The sequence below is a fragment of the Crocuta crocuta genome, unplaced genomic scaffold (genome assembly GCF_008692635.1).
Source record: "Crocuta crocuta isolate KB4526 unplaced genomic scaffold, BGI_CrCroc_1.0 scaffold164, whole genome shotgun sequence".
NCBI classification, from domain to species: domain Eukaryota; kingdom Metazoa; phylum Chordata; class Mammalia; order Carnivora; family Hyaenidae; genus Crocuta; species Crocuta crocuta.
The window spans coordinates 2,224,864-2,239,957 of NW_027530016.1; the positions used below are offsets into that span (position 1 = coordinate 2,224,864).

Consider the following 15,094-nt stretch of genomic DNA (forward strand, 5'->3'; position numbering starts at 1 on the left):
ATAGGGGAAGTCTTTCTCCAGAGGGTTCTTATTGCTAATGTATTCAAAAATAAATATAACTTCGTTGTTATCTAACATTGAAATTCTTTATTTTGTTTTCTAGGAAACTCTTGAAGAAAAGTTTTCAGAAGCTCATCCCCTGTCTTTGAATTTCATGAAGGTACTTAAGAATCAATTATAACCATTATTGGCTGTTAATTGGCTGATAACTCTGGGAGGGGTTGACAGTAGGACAAATAATGCCAAGGTAGAATTAATCATTGAAAATAATAAGGAACTATAAAAGAATTATAGTTGAAGGAACATCAGTAGTTGAAGCCGTAATGTTTCTAACATATCCATTAAAACTAGTTGAAGACAAAAGCATATAATTAGTGTTTGCTGTGATGAACACCATTACTTCTTTCACATTTATTAAGAAATTTTACTGGTAAGTCAATATATTCAGACTATAGAGATTTATGAGGATGAATGTACTCCTTAAGTTTGAAGGTCTAGAACTGTACTGTCCAATATGGTAGTCACCAGCTACATATTACTACTGAGCACTTGAAATATGGCTAATTAGAATGAAGATGTACTAGATTTCTATGAAAATAACTATACAATAATATTAAATATTTCCTTAAGAAGTTTTAGGATATTAATTACATGTTGAACTGATAATGTTTTAGATACATTGGGTTAAATAAAATTTAAAATCATTTAAAAAAAATTAGTAGACCAGGAAAACTCAGAAGACCTGCAGATACCAGATACAGCCCCTACACTAGGCCCAAAGGAAGTAGTCAAACAAGGATGAATTCTAGTAAAAAGCAGAAGAAATTCGTCCATTACTAGTCTGCCATTCATGCTTGACCAACTGATCCGTGCTAGAGGGTGTGACTCTTCCATCCACCATGGATACTAAAAGCTCTTAGTGGGATACAGATGGAGATATCAGTAAGAATATCTATCTTTAACACCCAATTAAATTCTATCTATAGCAGTGGCTTCCATACTATTCATCAGAATGACTACTCATCAGAATGAGCGTTTTAAAAATATACATTCCAGTATCTAACCTCAGATTTACCAAAGTAGAATCTCTATGAATAGGGCCTTGGAATTTGTATCTTTAAACATCCCCCTAGGTGATTATGACTTAGAGCCTAGCTTGGAAATCATCTGATCTAGAAGGTGGAACCATCTGGATGGCCTAGCATCCACCTTGTAGACTAGCCGTTGTGTTAGTGTTGCTCACTGCCAAGATGCTATCCAGGGTGCTGGATTCCTCTGGTCTGAGCCCTCCTGAGAGCCTGACACCTCAGACTTGCCCTTACTGCTGCTTCACTGGCCCTCAGCTTTCCTGCTGTCTGTCTCGCTGCTCTGACCCGCTTTAATTCAGCGCTCCCCAAGCCCTGTCCTAGAAGTCCAGTTCCCCAGCCTTGTTCTGGACAGGCTGTCCTGTAACTTAGCAGAATCTGCAGTGTAGCAAAACCTCCTGCAGGGAGGGTGTCTGTCAAGCGCTGCAAACCCAACCCATTCTGAGGTACAGGCCAAGCCTTGTTCTGGTTACTTCTCTAACCAGAGAGGAAACATTAGTGGCCCTGCAACTCCAGGGCAGAAAAACTCCCAAGGTATAGGACAGATCCCTGTCCTCAGCTCCAAAGGTGAAGTACCCTGTTGCCCTGTCCAAGATTCTGGATGACACTAGTTTTGTCACTCAGCCATTTGATTTATACCTGTAATGTGTGACCCAAGACCCAAGGATTCTCTAAGTGAATCAAGGATTGTGCTGTTCCGTGGGTCACACCCTATCCCCTAGACTCCTGCCCCGGGTCAGATGAAGGAAGGCTTTCTCTCGCTAACTGCAATGGAGACATCTTTAACAACAAATAAATACCAGCTGCTGTAACAAGTCGTCATCCCATGGAACGAGGCCATCATCTCTGCAGGCAGCTGCTCAAATGGATGAAGTGCCAGCCAAGGACTGTGCTGAAGTCAGTGGTGGCCTGTAGTGGCCAATCTATGGCAGAGTTCTTGTGTTCCCTTCATTATGAGAGACAACAGACACCGTATTATTTATTTCTCAGTTGCTTGCACGGGCATAACATAACATCCTGTCACTCTATCGGCTTAATTTGGTCAAAGAAGAAGTCTGTCGACTCTTGGAAACATTTTTAAGGGTTTTCTGTGAAACGTGAAGTTTCAAGAAAAGGATCCCAACATGAACTTTGCCGTTCCAGTTTCTCATCCCTCATCTTTAAAACCTCTCCCAGGTTGGGAACACTCTGATCAGGGAACACTTCTGAGAACTCATCAGCCTCTTGGTGTATAGAAAGTTGTTAACCTAGGCAGTCAACAACTCAGAAGCCTCAACTCTGCCCAGTTCATTGCACTGCTCCTAAAACTAATAAGACATTGTTCTAGCCCAGGCCCCACAGAACAATTCAGCATTAACAGCCTCATCTTGGAATCTAAAAATATTTTGTAAAGTAAAAGCCCTAAGGTATTTAGTAGACCAGATTTCAACAGATTGAAAGTCCACTAAAGAAAATGAATGAATTTAACAAATGATTGGAAGTAAAACTGGTAGGACTCAATTACGATTCAGATCTGGGGGCAAATCGAGTAGAGGGTGGCAAACATGAGCTATCTGTACCCAGTACAGGACTGTCCTCGGACTGTTGTAACCAAGCACCACAAGCTGGGTGGCCGCAAGCAACAGAAATGTTTTCTTACAATTCTGGAGCCTGGAAGTCTCAAACCAAGATGTTGACAGGGCCATGCTCCTTCTGAAGGTTTCATCGTGGATTGTTCCTGGCCTCTATTGGCTTCTGGTAGCCCCAGACTTCTTGAGCTTATGACAGCAGAACTCCATTCTTTGCCTCTGTCTTCTGGTGTTTTCTCTATGTCTGTCTTTGTATTGTCCTGCCTCTTACAAGAACACCATTCCCTTGGATTAAGGCCCACCCTATTCCAGTATGACCTCATCTTAACTATTTACATTTGCAAAGACCCTATTTCCAAGTAAGGTCACACGATGAGGTACTGAAGGGTTAGGACTTCAACATAGTTTGGGGGGACACAACTCAACCCATAGCAGTGCCCTTGAGATAAATCAGAAATGTTAAGTAGGCCATTGCATATGTGGGTCTGGAGTTCAAAGGAGAGGCCTGGACCAGAACTATACATGTGGAAGTCTCTGGTAAGCCTTAATAATTGAAGCCATTAAGTATCAGCTAGAAACAGATAAAGGGACAGGAGAGCATTAAGGGGTTCCATCCACCCATTGCAGAGAAGAAGGTAAATCAACACAGGTTGGTTTGAACGGTGGAGGTCATGAGGTAGGAGGAAGGAAAGGGAGGCATCAGAGAAGCCAAAGGGAGTTTTAAGAAGGAGGATATGGTCAGTAGTGTCTAACACCGTAGAGATGAGAACACAATCTACCTATTGGATTTAAGGACACACAAGTGTAGATAGAGATCATAGGTGTGAATAACAAGAGCCACTTAAGTGGAATGGTGGAGGCAAATGCCAGAATGAAGTGAGAGAGGAATAGAGACTCCCACAGTGTACATTCAAAGCTGTCTTTCTGTGGTGGTTATAGGCCTGACAGTGTAGGATTAGAGGAGACAGACTCCCAGGAGTAGCTCAACTTACTTACGGCATGGATCATTAACCTGGGCCTGGGGTAGGGGGAGGGGATCTACTTGGAGCGGGTGGTGGCTGTGGAGGGACAGGAGAATCTAAGTATGCCAAGCAGGGTTGTTTCTTAAAACCAGGTCCAATCAGAACGGCTCAGAAGGGCACTTGAGACTGTAGGGGTGGGTGGCATTTGCAGGGATCTCAGAGACCTGAGGTCAGCTGCGGTTAGAGAGGAACAGACACCACAAAGCAGCCCAGGCTGGGGCAGCCTCAGTCAATGCAGTTATGCCTCAAAACTAAGTCTGTTGTGTTGATAAATTTTACTTCCCTAGAACGGTCCTAAGGCAAGAAATTTTAGGTGTCTTGTGCCTACGTGATCTGATGCTGCTCTAGTTCTTCATGGATCATGATCTGTCTTTCTTCATGGGAAAAACCACATTCTCTGGCCAAAGAGTGTCACAGCTTTTTGAAGGAAACCTTTGTGTCAGGATTCTACTAACCCCACGGCCACCAGAATCCTTCCCATTCTTTGAGGCAAAGCTAAAGGCTTCTAGTAGCCTCTAATATAAAGAGTGATGATGCTACATTTTCCTTTTTGCCTCTAGTTATTCCTATATGAATATATATATACCAACTGTCCAGATTTTAGATTTGTTTCATTACTAAGACTAATAGTTTAGCTGTCCCCCTAAACCAATGGTTCTTAAACTTGAGCAAGTATCAGAATCACCCAGGGGGCCTATCAAATGCAGATGGCTAGCCCCCACCCCCAGTGCATTTGATTCAGCAGGAACTGCATTTATAAGTTCCCACATAACACAGATGCAGCTGGTCCCGGGGTCACACTCGGGATCGCCCTTGATGTGTCTCACGAACTATTTGCTTTCACAAGTGATGAAGAGAAGTCATTGGTAGAAACACCTAATCTACTTGTCGCCCCCTCCCTTCCAGAGACACCGTCAAAAGACTGAAATGACCAAAGAAAAGCAATTCTAGTTATTAACAGGTTTCGAGTACTTGATAATACACAAACTTGAAGATTTTGTAAACTCATATTTGCTCTTAAACAAGTTATTCAGTTTAGGGGCATACTAACAAAATAATAACAAAATTTCAATACCTTTTTTCTTTTCTTCCCAAGGAGTGTCTGAAGATGAATCCTGATGACAGATTAACCTGTGCCCAACTCCTGGAGAGCCCCTACTTTGATTCTTTTCGAGAAGACCAAATTAAAAGAAAAGCACGCAATGAAGGAAGAAACAGAAGACGTCAGCAGGTACTTCTGTTCCAAAGTTAAAGTGCTATAAAAAGTATTCTTTTTTTCCTTTTCTACCTTTCACAGTGAGACTAGGTGGACACCAAGACCTTTGTTTGCATGGAGTTAGTTGTATTTGTTTATCTTAGTAAATTTCAGTGATTGACGCAATAAAACCATAAAACTACGAGAACATCCAGATCGTTGCAAAATCTTATTCCGAATACACTTGAATCAACTTTTTGCTACACTGATTGGATAGCTTACCTGCCAGATCGTGTACCTGAAATCCAGCAACCCCGTACAATAAAACCCAGATTACAGCAGGACTGAATTTGAACATTGCAGAGGAATCTGTAACCTTCCGTAGCCTCCAGACACGCCATAAAGGAAACCTGACTCTTGCTGCCTTAATGGCAGGTAGTTAAGTCCGCCTTCCCTAGGCCTTCCCTCAAAATCAAGGACAAACTCTGGCAGATACTAGGAGATGAAACGCAAACACCTGGGAAACAAATTTTATCATAAATGTGCCAATATTGTAAAATCACATGATGAATGTGACAGACAATGATTCTGCACCTTATTAGGTGACCACCCTTTACTTGGTTCCAGAAAAACCTTGAAGTTAAAACATAAACCCCACGGAACTAAGTTTGTTTTGGTTTGGGGTTTATGTTTCATCTTGTGTCTGTAGCGCCTAAAACAGCATCTGACCCATACAAAGTACTTGGTAGATACTATCCAAATAAATAAATAAATAGGTGAGCATTGCTTATTAATAAACGAGGATGTAATTTTCAATTTACCGGACTGACAGTCATCCCATTCTGTGTCCACTTAATCTTCCACATTTGATCCATGATGAAGGTCATTGATCTTCTCTGTAGCATGTCTGTCGTAAAGGGAGAAAGCAGGTTTCGTTGTTTTCAGCCTTTTGCTCGTTAAAACTGAAGTTCGTTGAGAGAGAAAAATCAAACCAATCAGTAAGATGACATGTTAAGATGATTTCCCAGTTTTTATTAGATAGACCATTTCACCTTTTGCTATTTAAGTTATGTGTTTGCAAGTCAAGCCCAATACACTTTACTTAACCCAAAGAGTAAGGTTTGCTCAAATATGACTGAGGCAGCAGTTTGAAATACAGGGTGAACTGTGTGTAAAAACACTGCCGCCTTAAAGACCTCTCACCGGATTTCCCACACTTAACCTGGGAGGGTGACCAGCAGCAGAGCTCCATCCTGCCCCTTCATTCCAGATTCAGGTTCTACCACACCCGCCTCGAGGGGGTGTGGACGCCGGCCTCCTAAGTCTCCAGGTCACAGTGTTTCCCGTTCCTTCATACCCTGTAGCCCAGCTGAGGGGCTCAGGGGCTTCGTTTCTCCTCAAGGAGCAAAAGCGCAGAGAACAGCATTTACAGAACTTACTTCACATGCTCTGTCTTTAGTCCACCGCACCCTGTCCTACTTTATGAGAAAGGCCTTTCCAGAGCACCCGCCATTGAGACCAAGCCTAAACAGCTCTCACCACCAGGTAAAGTCTCCGGATAGCAAGGCCAAGAGAAAGACAGGAATGTCTTTCTTTCTTTCTTTCTTTCTTCCTTTTTAAAAAATACTTATTTATTTCAAGAGAGAGAGACAGCATGAGCAGAGGAGGGACAGAGAGAGACACAGAATCCGAAGCATCTCCAGGCTCTGAGTGGTCAGCACAGAGCCCAACGAGAGTGGGGGGTGGCACTCGACTCACAAACCAGAAAATCATGACCTGAGCCGAAGTCAGATGCTTAACCGGCTGAGCCACCCAGATGCCCCGACACGGATGTCTTTCATGTTCTGGTTTTCTTTCTGATATGCACCTCTTCCCTAAACATTTTACCATATCAGAAAATAAACTAAAACTTCAAGAAAATCTTTTCACTCAGCATGATTTCACTTTGTGAGTTCAAATTCCTATCTGGATACCATCTAGAGCTCTGATTAGTGACCAGAAATTTCCTTAAAGACTAAATATTGTTTAAAATTTATAGTATGGGGTGCCTTGGTGCCTCAATGGATTAAGCATCTGACTTCAGCTCAGATCATGATCTCATAGTTCATGGGTTCAAGCCCCACATCAGGCTCTGTGCTGATAGCTCAGAGCCTAGAGCCTGCTTTGAATTCTGTGTCTCCCTCTCTCTCTCAAATAATAAATAAACATTAAAATTTTTTTCAACTTATAGGAAAGAGTTTTTAAATCTTTACTGTTTTGCCAGTATCCTAAAGTTAAAAATGTGAGATAGGTAGAATGCAGACTCTTGGAATTATTGTCTAACAGCTGTTGGGCATCTAGCTTTTAAACACTGCCTGGATACTCAAAAATGAACATCCCAAAATAAATCAACTACCTCCATGAGAATCCTAGACTAAGTAATGAAACCTGATTTCCAAGTATCAGAATTTCACAATTTTCGGAAAGGTAACCCTATTTGATTTTAAAATTGATGTCTTTTGACATCTTTGTACCATGTATATCCTTTCTGTTTTACCATCTTTAAATCAAACTGTACAAGGAGGAATTCTTTTCAATTTACTTTCTTATTTTTGTCTTGTTCTGCTATTAGAATCAACTGTTGCCTCTCATACCAGGAAGCCACATCTCCCCCACACCTGATGGAAGAAAACAAGTCCTCCAGTTAAAATTTGATCATCTTCCAAACATTTAGGAAAATGTTCTTTCAAGTGGAATGTAATTTAATACGTACACATTTTTGTACAAGAGAGATAGGAGTTCTCAGTGTTTCAAATGCAAATGAGCCATATGAAAATTAAGAACCTTCTAGAATTGTTTTGCTCTGATCATTACTGATTCCTCTGCCTTTGCTTTTTACATGCCAACTTTATCTTTCAGAACATTCCCTTTAAATGTTATAGAGTCTGAAACTGCACATATGGAGGAGACATTTTCAATTGCATCAGAGCAGCCCCTTCAGAGGCAATCAAGGTTGAGAATTTGAGGGCTTGTGCTTTGATTCCTGAAAGAGATTTACATATGTCATTTCGGTTTACCTGACCACATGCTGTCTCAGAGCGTTATCCAGATAGCTTGCCTTGCTGTTGTTTGTGTAAGGAATGACATCATGTTTCTTTTTTTCTCTTTTTTTCAATTTTTAAAACTACCTTTAATGAGTTATGTTCTACATATAATAAACGTACTTATGTTAAGTGCCGAACTTTTCCTTGGATTTCAGCAAAAGTATACACATGCACAGCCTGACCAAAGGCAGATATAAAACATGGTCATCAAACTCAAAATGTTCTCCACTGCCTTTTGTAGCAAGTCTTCCCAAGATCACTGGCCCCAGACAGCCATGCATCTGCTTTTTCTGTCACTATTGATTAGTTTTTCCTATTTTGGGATTTGAAATTAATGGAATCATAAAATCTATAGTCTTTTGTGCCTGACGACATATGCTCAGCATGATGGTTTGAGAAAGAAATGACATTATGTTTCTGCATTTAATTCACTCTTATTGTAACCGGGACTTTTGAGTAATCTGGGATTTTATATTGGCGCAGGAAGGGAGCCTGAGATGTCATGTAGGTTTATGCCTTGATTCCAGGGCAGACTGCAGAGCTCCAAGGAATGACCGTGCTTATTACCTAATGCCGTCCTTCAGTACATTATGGTTTCTTACTCGTTTCTCCTGGCTCAGCCGTCTCCATACCCAGACTTATCCCATTGGGTGTGTTTCCTAGATAGTTCACTGTCGACTCTTTTCCAAACATTTGCCTCTGTGAATTTGTACAGCCCTAAACTTGTGTATCATGGTTGTAAATGCTTCCAATAACAGAAAGATCATCTCTCAGTTAACTTCATTTTGTGTCTCCTAGCAAAAAAGAGAAGCAAACAAACAAGACACCTCAATAGTCAAGCCCAAATTATACTGGGATATTTTCCCAAGTGAACTTGAGAGATATGCCTACATACATACATATGTATATACATATGTGTATGTGTGTGTATATATATATATTTATTTATTTATTTATACACTTATATATAACATATCTGTACACACACACATAACACACATATATATTTATAGGTTTTGAAACATCATGGCAGATGCCTTTTATCCTAGACATCTAAGAAGGATGCAGTCTGTTTAAAGGACTTTTAGTTTGCTAACAAGGAACTCATATAAAATAATAGCATAGGGTTGTCTATCACTGTCTGGCATAAAGGCACAAAGTAGTGATGTTTCAATAAATTATTAAGGTTATTAACTCTTTTCTGCTCCTGGGTCTGGAATGCTGACCTGAACATTGTCAAATTTTGCCAATACACATAATTCCAGAAATGCCTTTTGGTATCAGGCACCAAAATATCAAGCATAAATTGTTTTTAGGAAAACACACTAACACCTTCTGTTCATCCTCTAAAAGTTTATTGCACTTGTAAACTTCTAGAGAATCTTGTTGAATTACTTGGGGGCATCTCTTTACTTGGGAATTATGGCATCTAAACAATGGTTTCTTTCTCACTGGAAGGACATTTTAAATGGGCTTATTTGGCCATGCAACATGTTTAGAGTGAATATAAGCTGCTAAGGCCTTCTTACTGTCATCTTAATATCAAGAAGTTGCCTCCTTCAGATTTGTGTGTTTTTTGCATTTTTAGTTAGATGATTATACCATAGGCACAAGGAATTTGAGAAATAAATAAAAGATACAAGGCAACTTTGAAAGTTTTGAAAGCTGAAAGATTTCCTTTTAATTTTCATAGTGTTTTTATCATGTAAGCCTTCTTATTGCCAAGACACCCATCCTGCTTCAGCTTTTCTAAACATCTAGATTCCATCACAAACACACACACACACACACACACACACACTCAAAATTTCCAAATACATGCAACTCCCATACCCATTTTGCTTATAATCATGCTTTAGACAATAATGGAGAGTTTGATAAGGGTTGAAAGGGTGATAGTCTTTTCTTATTTTTGCTTACATTTAAATTTAAGAATTAATGCAAACTGGCATTTGTCTCTCTCGGTTTTTTTCCTTAGACAATCCATCATTTAGAGATCACTGGGGCAGGGAGAGGAGAAAGCACCTAATGCTCGGGGAAATGTTCTGTGGCAGTCCTTTCACCAGGAGGGAAAACCCTCTTCTGATGACATTTGCACGCTGCGCTGTCCCTGGGCGACCTGGGGCCACCTAGTGCTGTCGGCCGGCTCAATCACAGACACACAGACCTCAACCTGCAACTCTTTTTGTTTCAAGGGCGGGTTTCTCACTCCAGTACTACACGTCCTCCCTTGCATTTCTCAGCCGCATGTAAGACGGTTGCACTTCAGGGTCTAGTGCCCAAATTCAGTAATGAGTTTTTGTAAAGCTTAACCAGGCTCTTCACAGAAACCCACACGACTCTGTAACCAGGCGCTTTCTTCCTATCCTTGTCCAGTTTCTGGCTTACCCACCGCTTCTCTCACCCGCGGCACCACCGGTCAGGCTTCTTAATTTATGTATGTAGCTCCCTCCCGGTGCCATAAGTACCCTGCAGTCATAGTCAGTGATGCTGCCTGAGTACTCTTTTCCTCCACCTCCGGGTGACCTGTTTACACCCCTGTTTCCTCCACTTTGTACCTGAGAATCTCCAAGCAGCCAAGCAGTTCTTTGTGTTTTGTTTTGTTTTTAAATTTTTTAATGGTTTTCATTTCTTTCTGAGAGAGAGACAGCATGAGCAGGGGAGGGTCAGAGAGAGAGGGAGACAAGAATCTGAAACAGGCTCCAGGCTCTGAGCTGTCAGCACAGAACCCGATGCGGGGCTCGAACCCATGAACCGTGAGATCATGACCTGAGCCGAAGTCAGACACTTAACTGACTGAGCCACCCAGGCGCCCCTGTTTTGTTTTGTTTTGTTTTGTTTTGTTTTGTTTTGTTTTGTTTGAAGAGCACTTTACAGAGAACTAAAAATACAGACTTTACTCCTGCCTGCTCCCGCTGTTTCTTCAGGGAAGAAAGAAATGTACCACAGAAAAGGACATCTCATAGACCTTTATCAGCCCTGTAAGGCTACCTGCTTGAATTTTGCCTTTGGTCTCTATTTCAGTCCTGGTGATATTTGAATACACTTGTTCCAACTTGCCCCAAAGGCAAATCTCTTTTTTTTTTGGGGGGGGGGGGGCATGTCATTTTGTGAAGATTATTTAAACTAGATTGAATTATTAAAAAGTTGTACTTGAGGGGCCCCTGAGTGACTCAGTCAACCAACTTCAGTTCAGGTCATGATCTCAGTTTGGTTTGTGGGTTTAAGCCCCAAGTTGGGCTCTGTGCTGACAGCTCAAAGCCTGGAGCCTACTTTGGATTCTGTGTGTCCTCTCTCTGCCCCTCCCCTGTTGACTCTCCCTCTCCTCCCCCCCCTCAAAAATAAACGTTAAAAATCTTTTTAAGTTGTATTTGAGAGGCTTTTGAATGCTTTGGAGTAGGGAGATAATTGAGTAAGGGGCAAAAGCAAAGCTCTAGGGCAGGAAAGAAAGAAGTGGGCAGAATAGATGTTCCCTCTCGTAAGTCAGCCGTATCACTGTTCTCCATTGATCTTGCAGATCTCCCAAACTACAAGACTAAGAAAATTAATACATTATTTTGAAAAAAATTCTCAACTCCAAAGCTGTTTTTATGGTTCTTCAGCTTCCTTGCCATAGAATTGCTGTTTTTCAAAAAAGAGAGCACTTTCTTTGTCACTTGTCACCACTAATGATTTCCAATCCTGGGTTTGGATGGCACAGAATTCTGAAAAAAAAAAAAAAAACAAAGAAAACAGCAACAACAACAAATCCCCCCCAGCTTTTTGGTTTAATTAAAATATACTACTGAAAGAGGAATGTTCCTAAAATTCCACAAACCTTAAAATCTTGAAAAAATTGGGGAGTCAGTATAAGGTATGAGCTGAATTGCAGATTCAGATTTGTAATGCATAGGTATGCATTATGTACAAATCTACAGATTTGTGATGCATGTAACTAAGAAAGAGAAAATGCCTCTCACATGATAAGGTAATGTGCTGGGTTTGTATGTGTTTGTCTTCTATCAAAACCATGAATTCAGCAACTTCCTTCTAGGTCTAGTAGAAGACCAAGTCTTTAAGAGCGATAGGTTTAAAAACTCATTGAATTACCACGCAGTCTGGGAGTTAGAACACCAGGTTCTTGGCCTGGCTTGCAAATCTCTGTGTAGCCGCGTCATGGCATGTAACTTTTCTGTGCCTTCATTTTCTCATTTGTAAATAAGAGAACAGATAAGCTAGATGATTTCTAGGGCTCCTGTGACTCTCGATAGCACATGGTGTTTCTGTGCTGGACATCTCTCCCACGAGAAGAGGCTTTCTAGAGATTGTTTCTCATTAGTAATACTGAGATCACATTTGGGTTTTTTTTTAAATATTTATTTTCTGGGAGAGTGCGGGGGGAGAGGGTCAGAGAGAGGGCAGCAGGATCTGAAGTGGGCTTTGTGCTGACAGGCATACAGCAGATGACTGATGCGGGGTTTGAACTCACGAACCATGAGATCATGACCTGAGCCGAAGTCGGACGTTCAATTAACTAAGCCACCCAGGCGCCCCTAAATTTTGGGTTTTTTGATCTAACCAGGAGCTAGGAGATCTCTCTCTGTCTCTCCCTCTCCTCCTCCCCCTACCTCATCTCTCCCTCGCTTGCTTGCTCTCACACACACACACACACACACACACACACANCACCACCACCACTCCCTGCTAGTTCTACAAAGTCAATAGTAGTTTGCAGACAACCATCTCACAGAGGTTACATTTTATAAACTAAAGTGGATTTTAAAGCTAATTATCGCTAAATTTTAATTAATGTAAACAGAACAGGTGTACTTTGAAAATACAGGGTAATATGTAATCATTCTTTGATGGTTTAATCTAGCTTGGAAATAACACCTATGCTGTGAAATATTAATTTAAGATACGCATTAAGGCCAAGAACTCTTAGGGCATTTCTAGCTTCAGCAAAACTTTTAGTACCCTCAGTAGATGAAAACTTAAAGGAATTCTGTAAATATATCTAACTTATAATGGTGTTATATTTAAGCAGCACAGACTTCATATTCGGGCTACTTTATATTTAACCTGTAATTTACTCAAGGTGAGAATCAGTTATCCTACTTAACAGGAGTATAAACACCTTGTATTTATAAAGTTAAAATTTGTCTTTTCTGTTGTGAACACTAGTCACTGGCCATATCTGTCAATATTGTCACGTTGAAGATGTTGTGTCTACCTATGATTTTAGAACATAATAGTACGGAAGCAGATCTCTTTCAAATCACATGAAATCGTAGCTGCATATTAATTAATTAGCATGTGATAATTAGCATCACTGCAACTTACGCTACCAGAAACAATTCACTACAAAGCAGTTTTATTTGTAGCATGTTAAATATACATAATATTTTTAAATGTTAGCTTAAGATATTTAGAGAACCTAAATATGGGCTTAAATACCTTGGTGACCTTCTATTTGTATACATAACTTGACCTGAATATGTTCTCTAGCTTATTTTAATAAAAGTTAGAAATATTTCTGTCTCCTTAACTTCTGTTCAACTCACCTGTTAGTCCATTGCCTAATACTTTGTATTTAAATGAGAAAAACTGTCATATTCACATACGAAGTTCAGAACTTGTTTAATTTCCTCTCTGTTGGAATATCTGAACAGTTGATATAGTAACTGTTCCTTTTTGAGCCTTGGGTTGGGAATTTTCACAAAATGGAAAAATAACAAAACCTTTTCTAGTCCGACCCGATCGACAATTATCCCTGAGAACATTTCCTTTGAGGCTATAAGATTCTTTTTCTTTCAACTCCTCAAGATATTTCTCTGGCCCTTCCCAGTACTTAAGCTACAAAATATGAAATTTTCTCACAACTTCAATTCCAGGTCCTCACGGTGGTTTCTGTTTTAGGTTTAAAAAGGTGAAAAAGCTCAAGACCAAACTTAGACCAATGATCAAAAGAGAGAAAGACAATGAGTAAAATAATGAATGAGGTCATTTTTGAAAAATGCTTCCATTCTTTTATTTTCTTTTGAACTAACCTTTCTGCTTCCATGATTTTTAATAGCGCTTGTGTTGAAAGATAATAGTAGGTTCTTTCCAAGGCTGACTGCAACTGATTTCTCCCATCCCATGGGCCTTTGGCAATGACACTTTGCCATTCCTTTCATCAAGAGGTGAAGCTCCCTCCCCCACCCCACCTTGTGACCAGTGACTTCCTTAGACAAATAGAATGCAACAGATGTCCCTCCATGCCATTTGGGGGCCCAGGTCTTGAAAAGCCTGTAAACTTCTGCTTTGTCTCTCTGGGGAAGCCAGCCACCATGCTGTAAAGAAGCTTAGGCCAGACCTTCCGATGATAAGATGCGGTGAAAAGAGAAAGAGGTCGCTGAGGAGCACCACGGGGCCAGTCATGTGAGTAAAGCCTTCTTAGAGCTTCTAACTCAGAGCAGCCACCAACCAGCTGCATATGGCCAAGTAAGTGTCAAGTAGAACAGGACAAGTGCCCAGCTGAGCCCAGTCCACCCACAAAATTATGAGAAATAATAAGTTGTTTTAAGCCACTATGTTCTGGGGTGACTTGTTATGTAGCAATAGGTAACTGAAACAGAGATGTTTTTAAACTGCCTACCATTAAAGTTGAGAAGCATGTTCTCAAATAATGTGCACCCTTATAGTAAGGCATGGGATCTGAAGTTATTTAGCCTAGAACTATCAATACACTCTTGGGAATCTGAAAATCATTCTTCCCACCAGCCTCTCTCTTTGGATCCTATTTCTTTTAGTCAAGGCTACTCTGCTTCCAAAGAGGACATCGTCTTCTCATAAAACGTGTGACCACCCTATGCAGGAAATCCAAAAGACCATAATGAAGAAATGATCCAGACATTGGATTTTACCAAACACATGCAGACATTCTTGGTAGAAATTTACCTGATCTCTTTCCAGTGGCCTGAAAGGAAACTTGCTTCTTTTTGCAAGAAAAATATTTGCGTCTGTGTTAGATAACTGGATAGGTGCCAGACTATTCGTTTTCTACCTTTTGCCCTAAATAAGAGTCAGTCCATTTGGGTCCTAGTGGGTGTTTTTAACCAGTGCTCCTCAGCAAACCTCCCATTCAGCAGACATCAGCTACTGATCATCTAGGCTGTTG

General features: G+C 40.6%; 1 protein-coding gene across 6 annotated transcripts in view; it reads left to right on the forward strand.

The window, feature by feature from the left end:
• The window catches only part of CDKL4 (cyclin dependent kinase like 4), a 45,762-nt gene extending 31,389 nt beyond the window's left edge, over positions 1-14,373 (forward strand). For 3 of the 6 annotated variants that reach the window (XM_077764237.1, XM_077764233.1, XM_077764238.1), the window contains 3 exons: positions 104-160; positions 4,772-4,906; positions 7,482-8,226. In XM_077764237.1, the coding sequence (XP_077620363.1) occupies positions 104-160; positions 4,772-4,906; positions 7,482-7,583 (294 nt within the window). In that variant the 3' untranslated portion in view covers positions 7,584-8,226. Of the gene's footprint in view, positions 1-103; positions 161-4,771; positions 4,907-7,481; positions 8,227-9,931; positions 11,035-14,255 lie in introns of those variants that run through there. The other 3 variants (XM_077764234.1, XM_077764236.1, XM_077764235.1) reach the window with 3 other exon arrangements.
• The last annotated feature ends 721 nt before the right edge of the window (positions 14,374-15,094 follow it).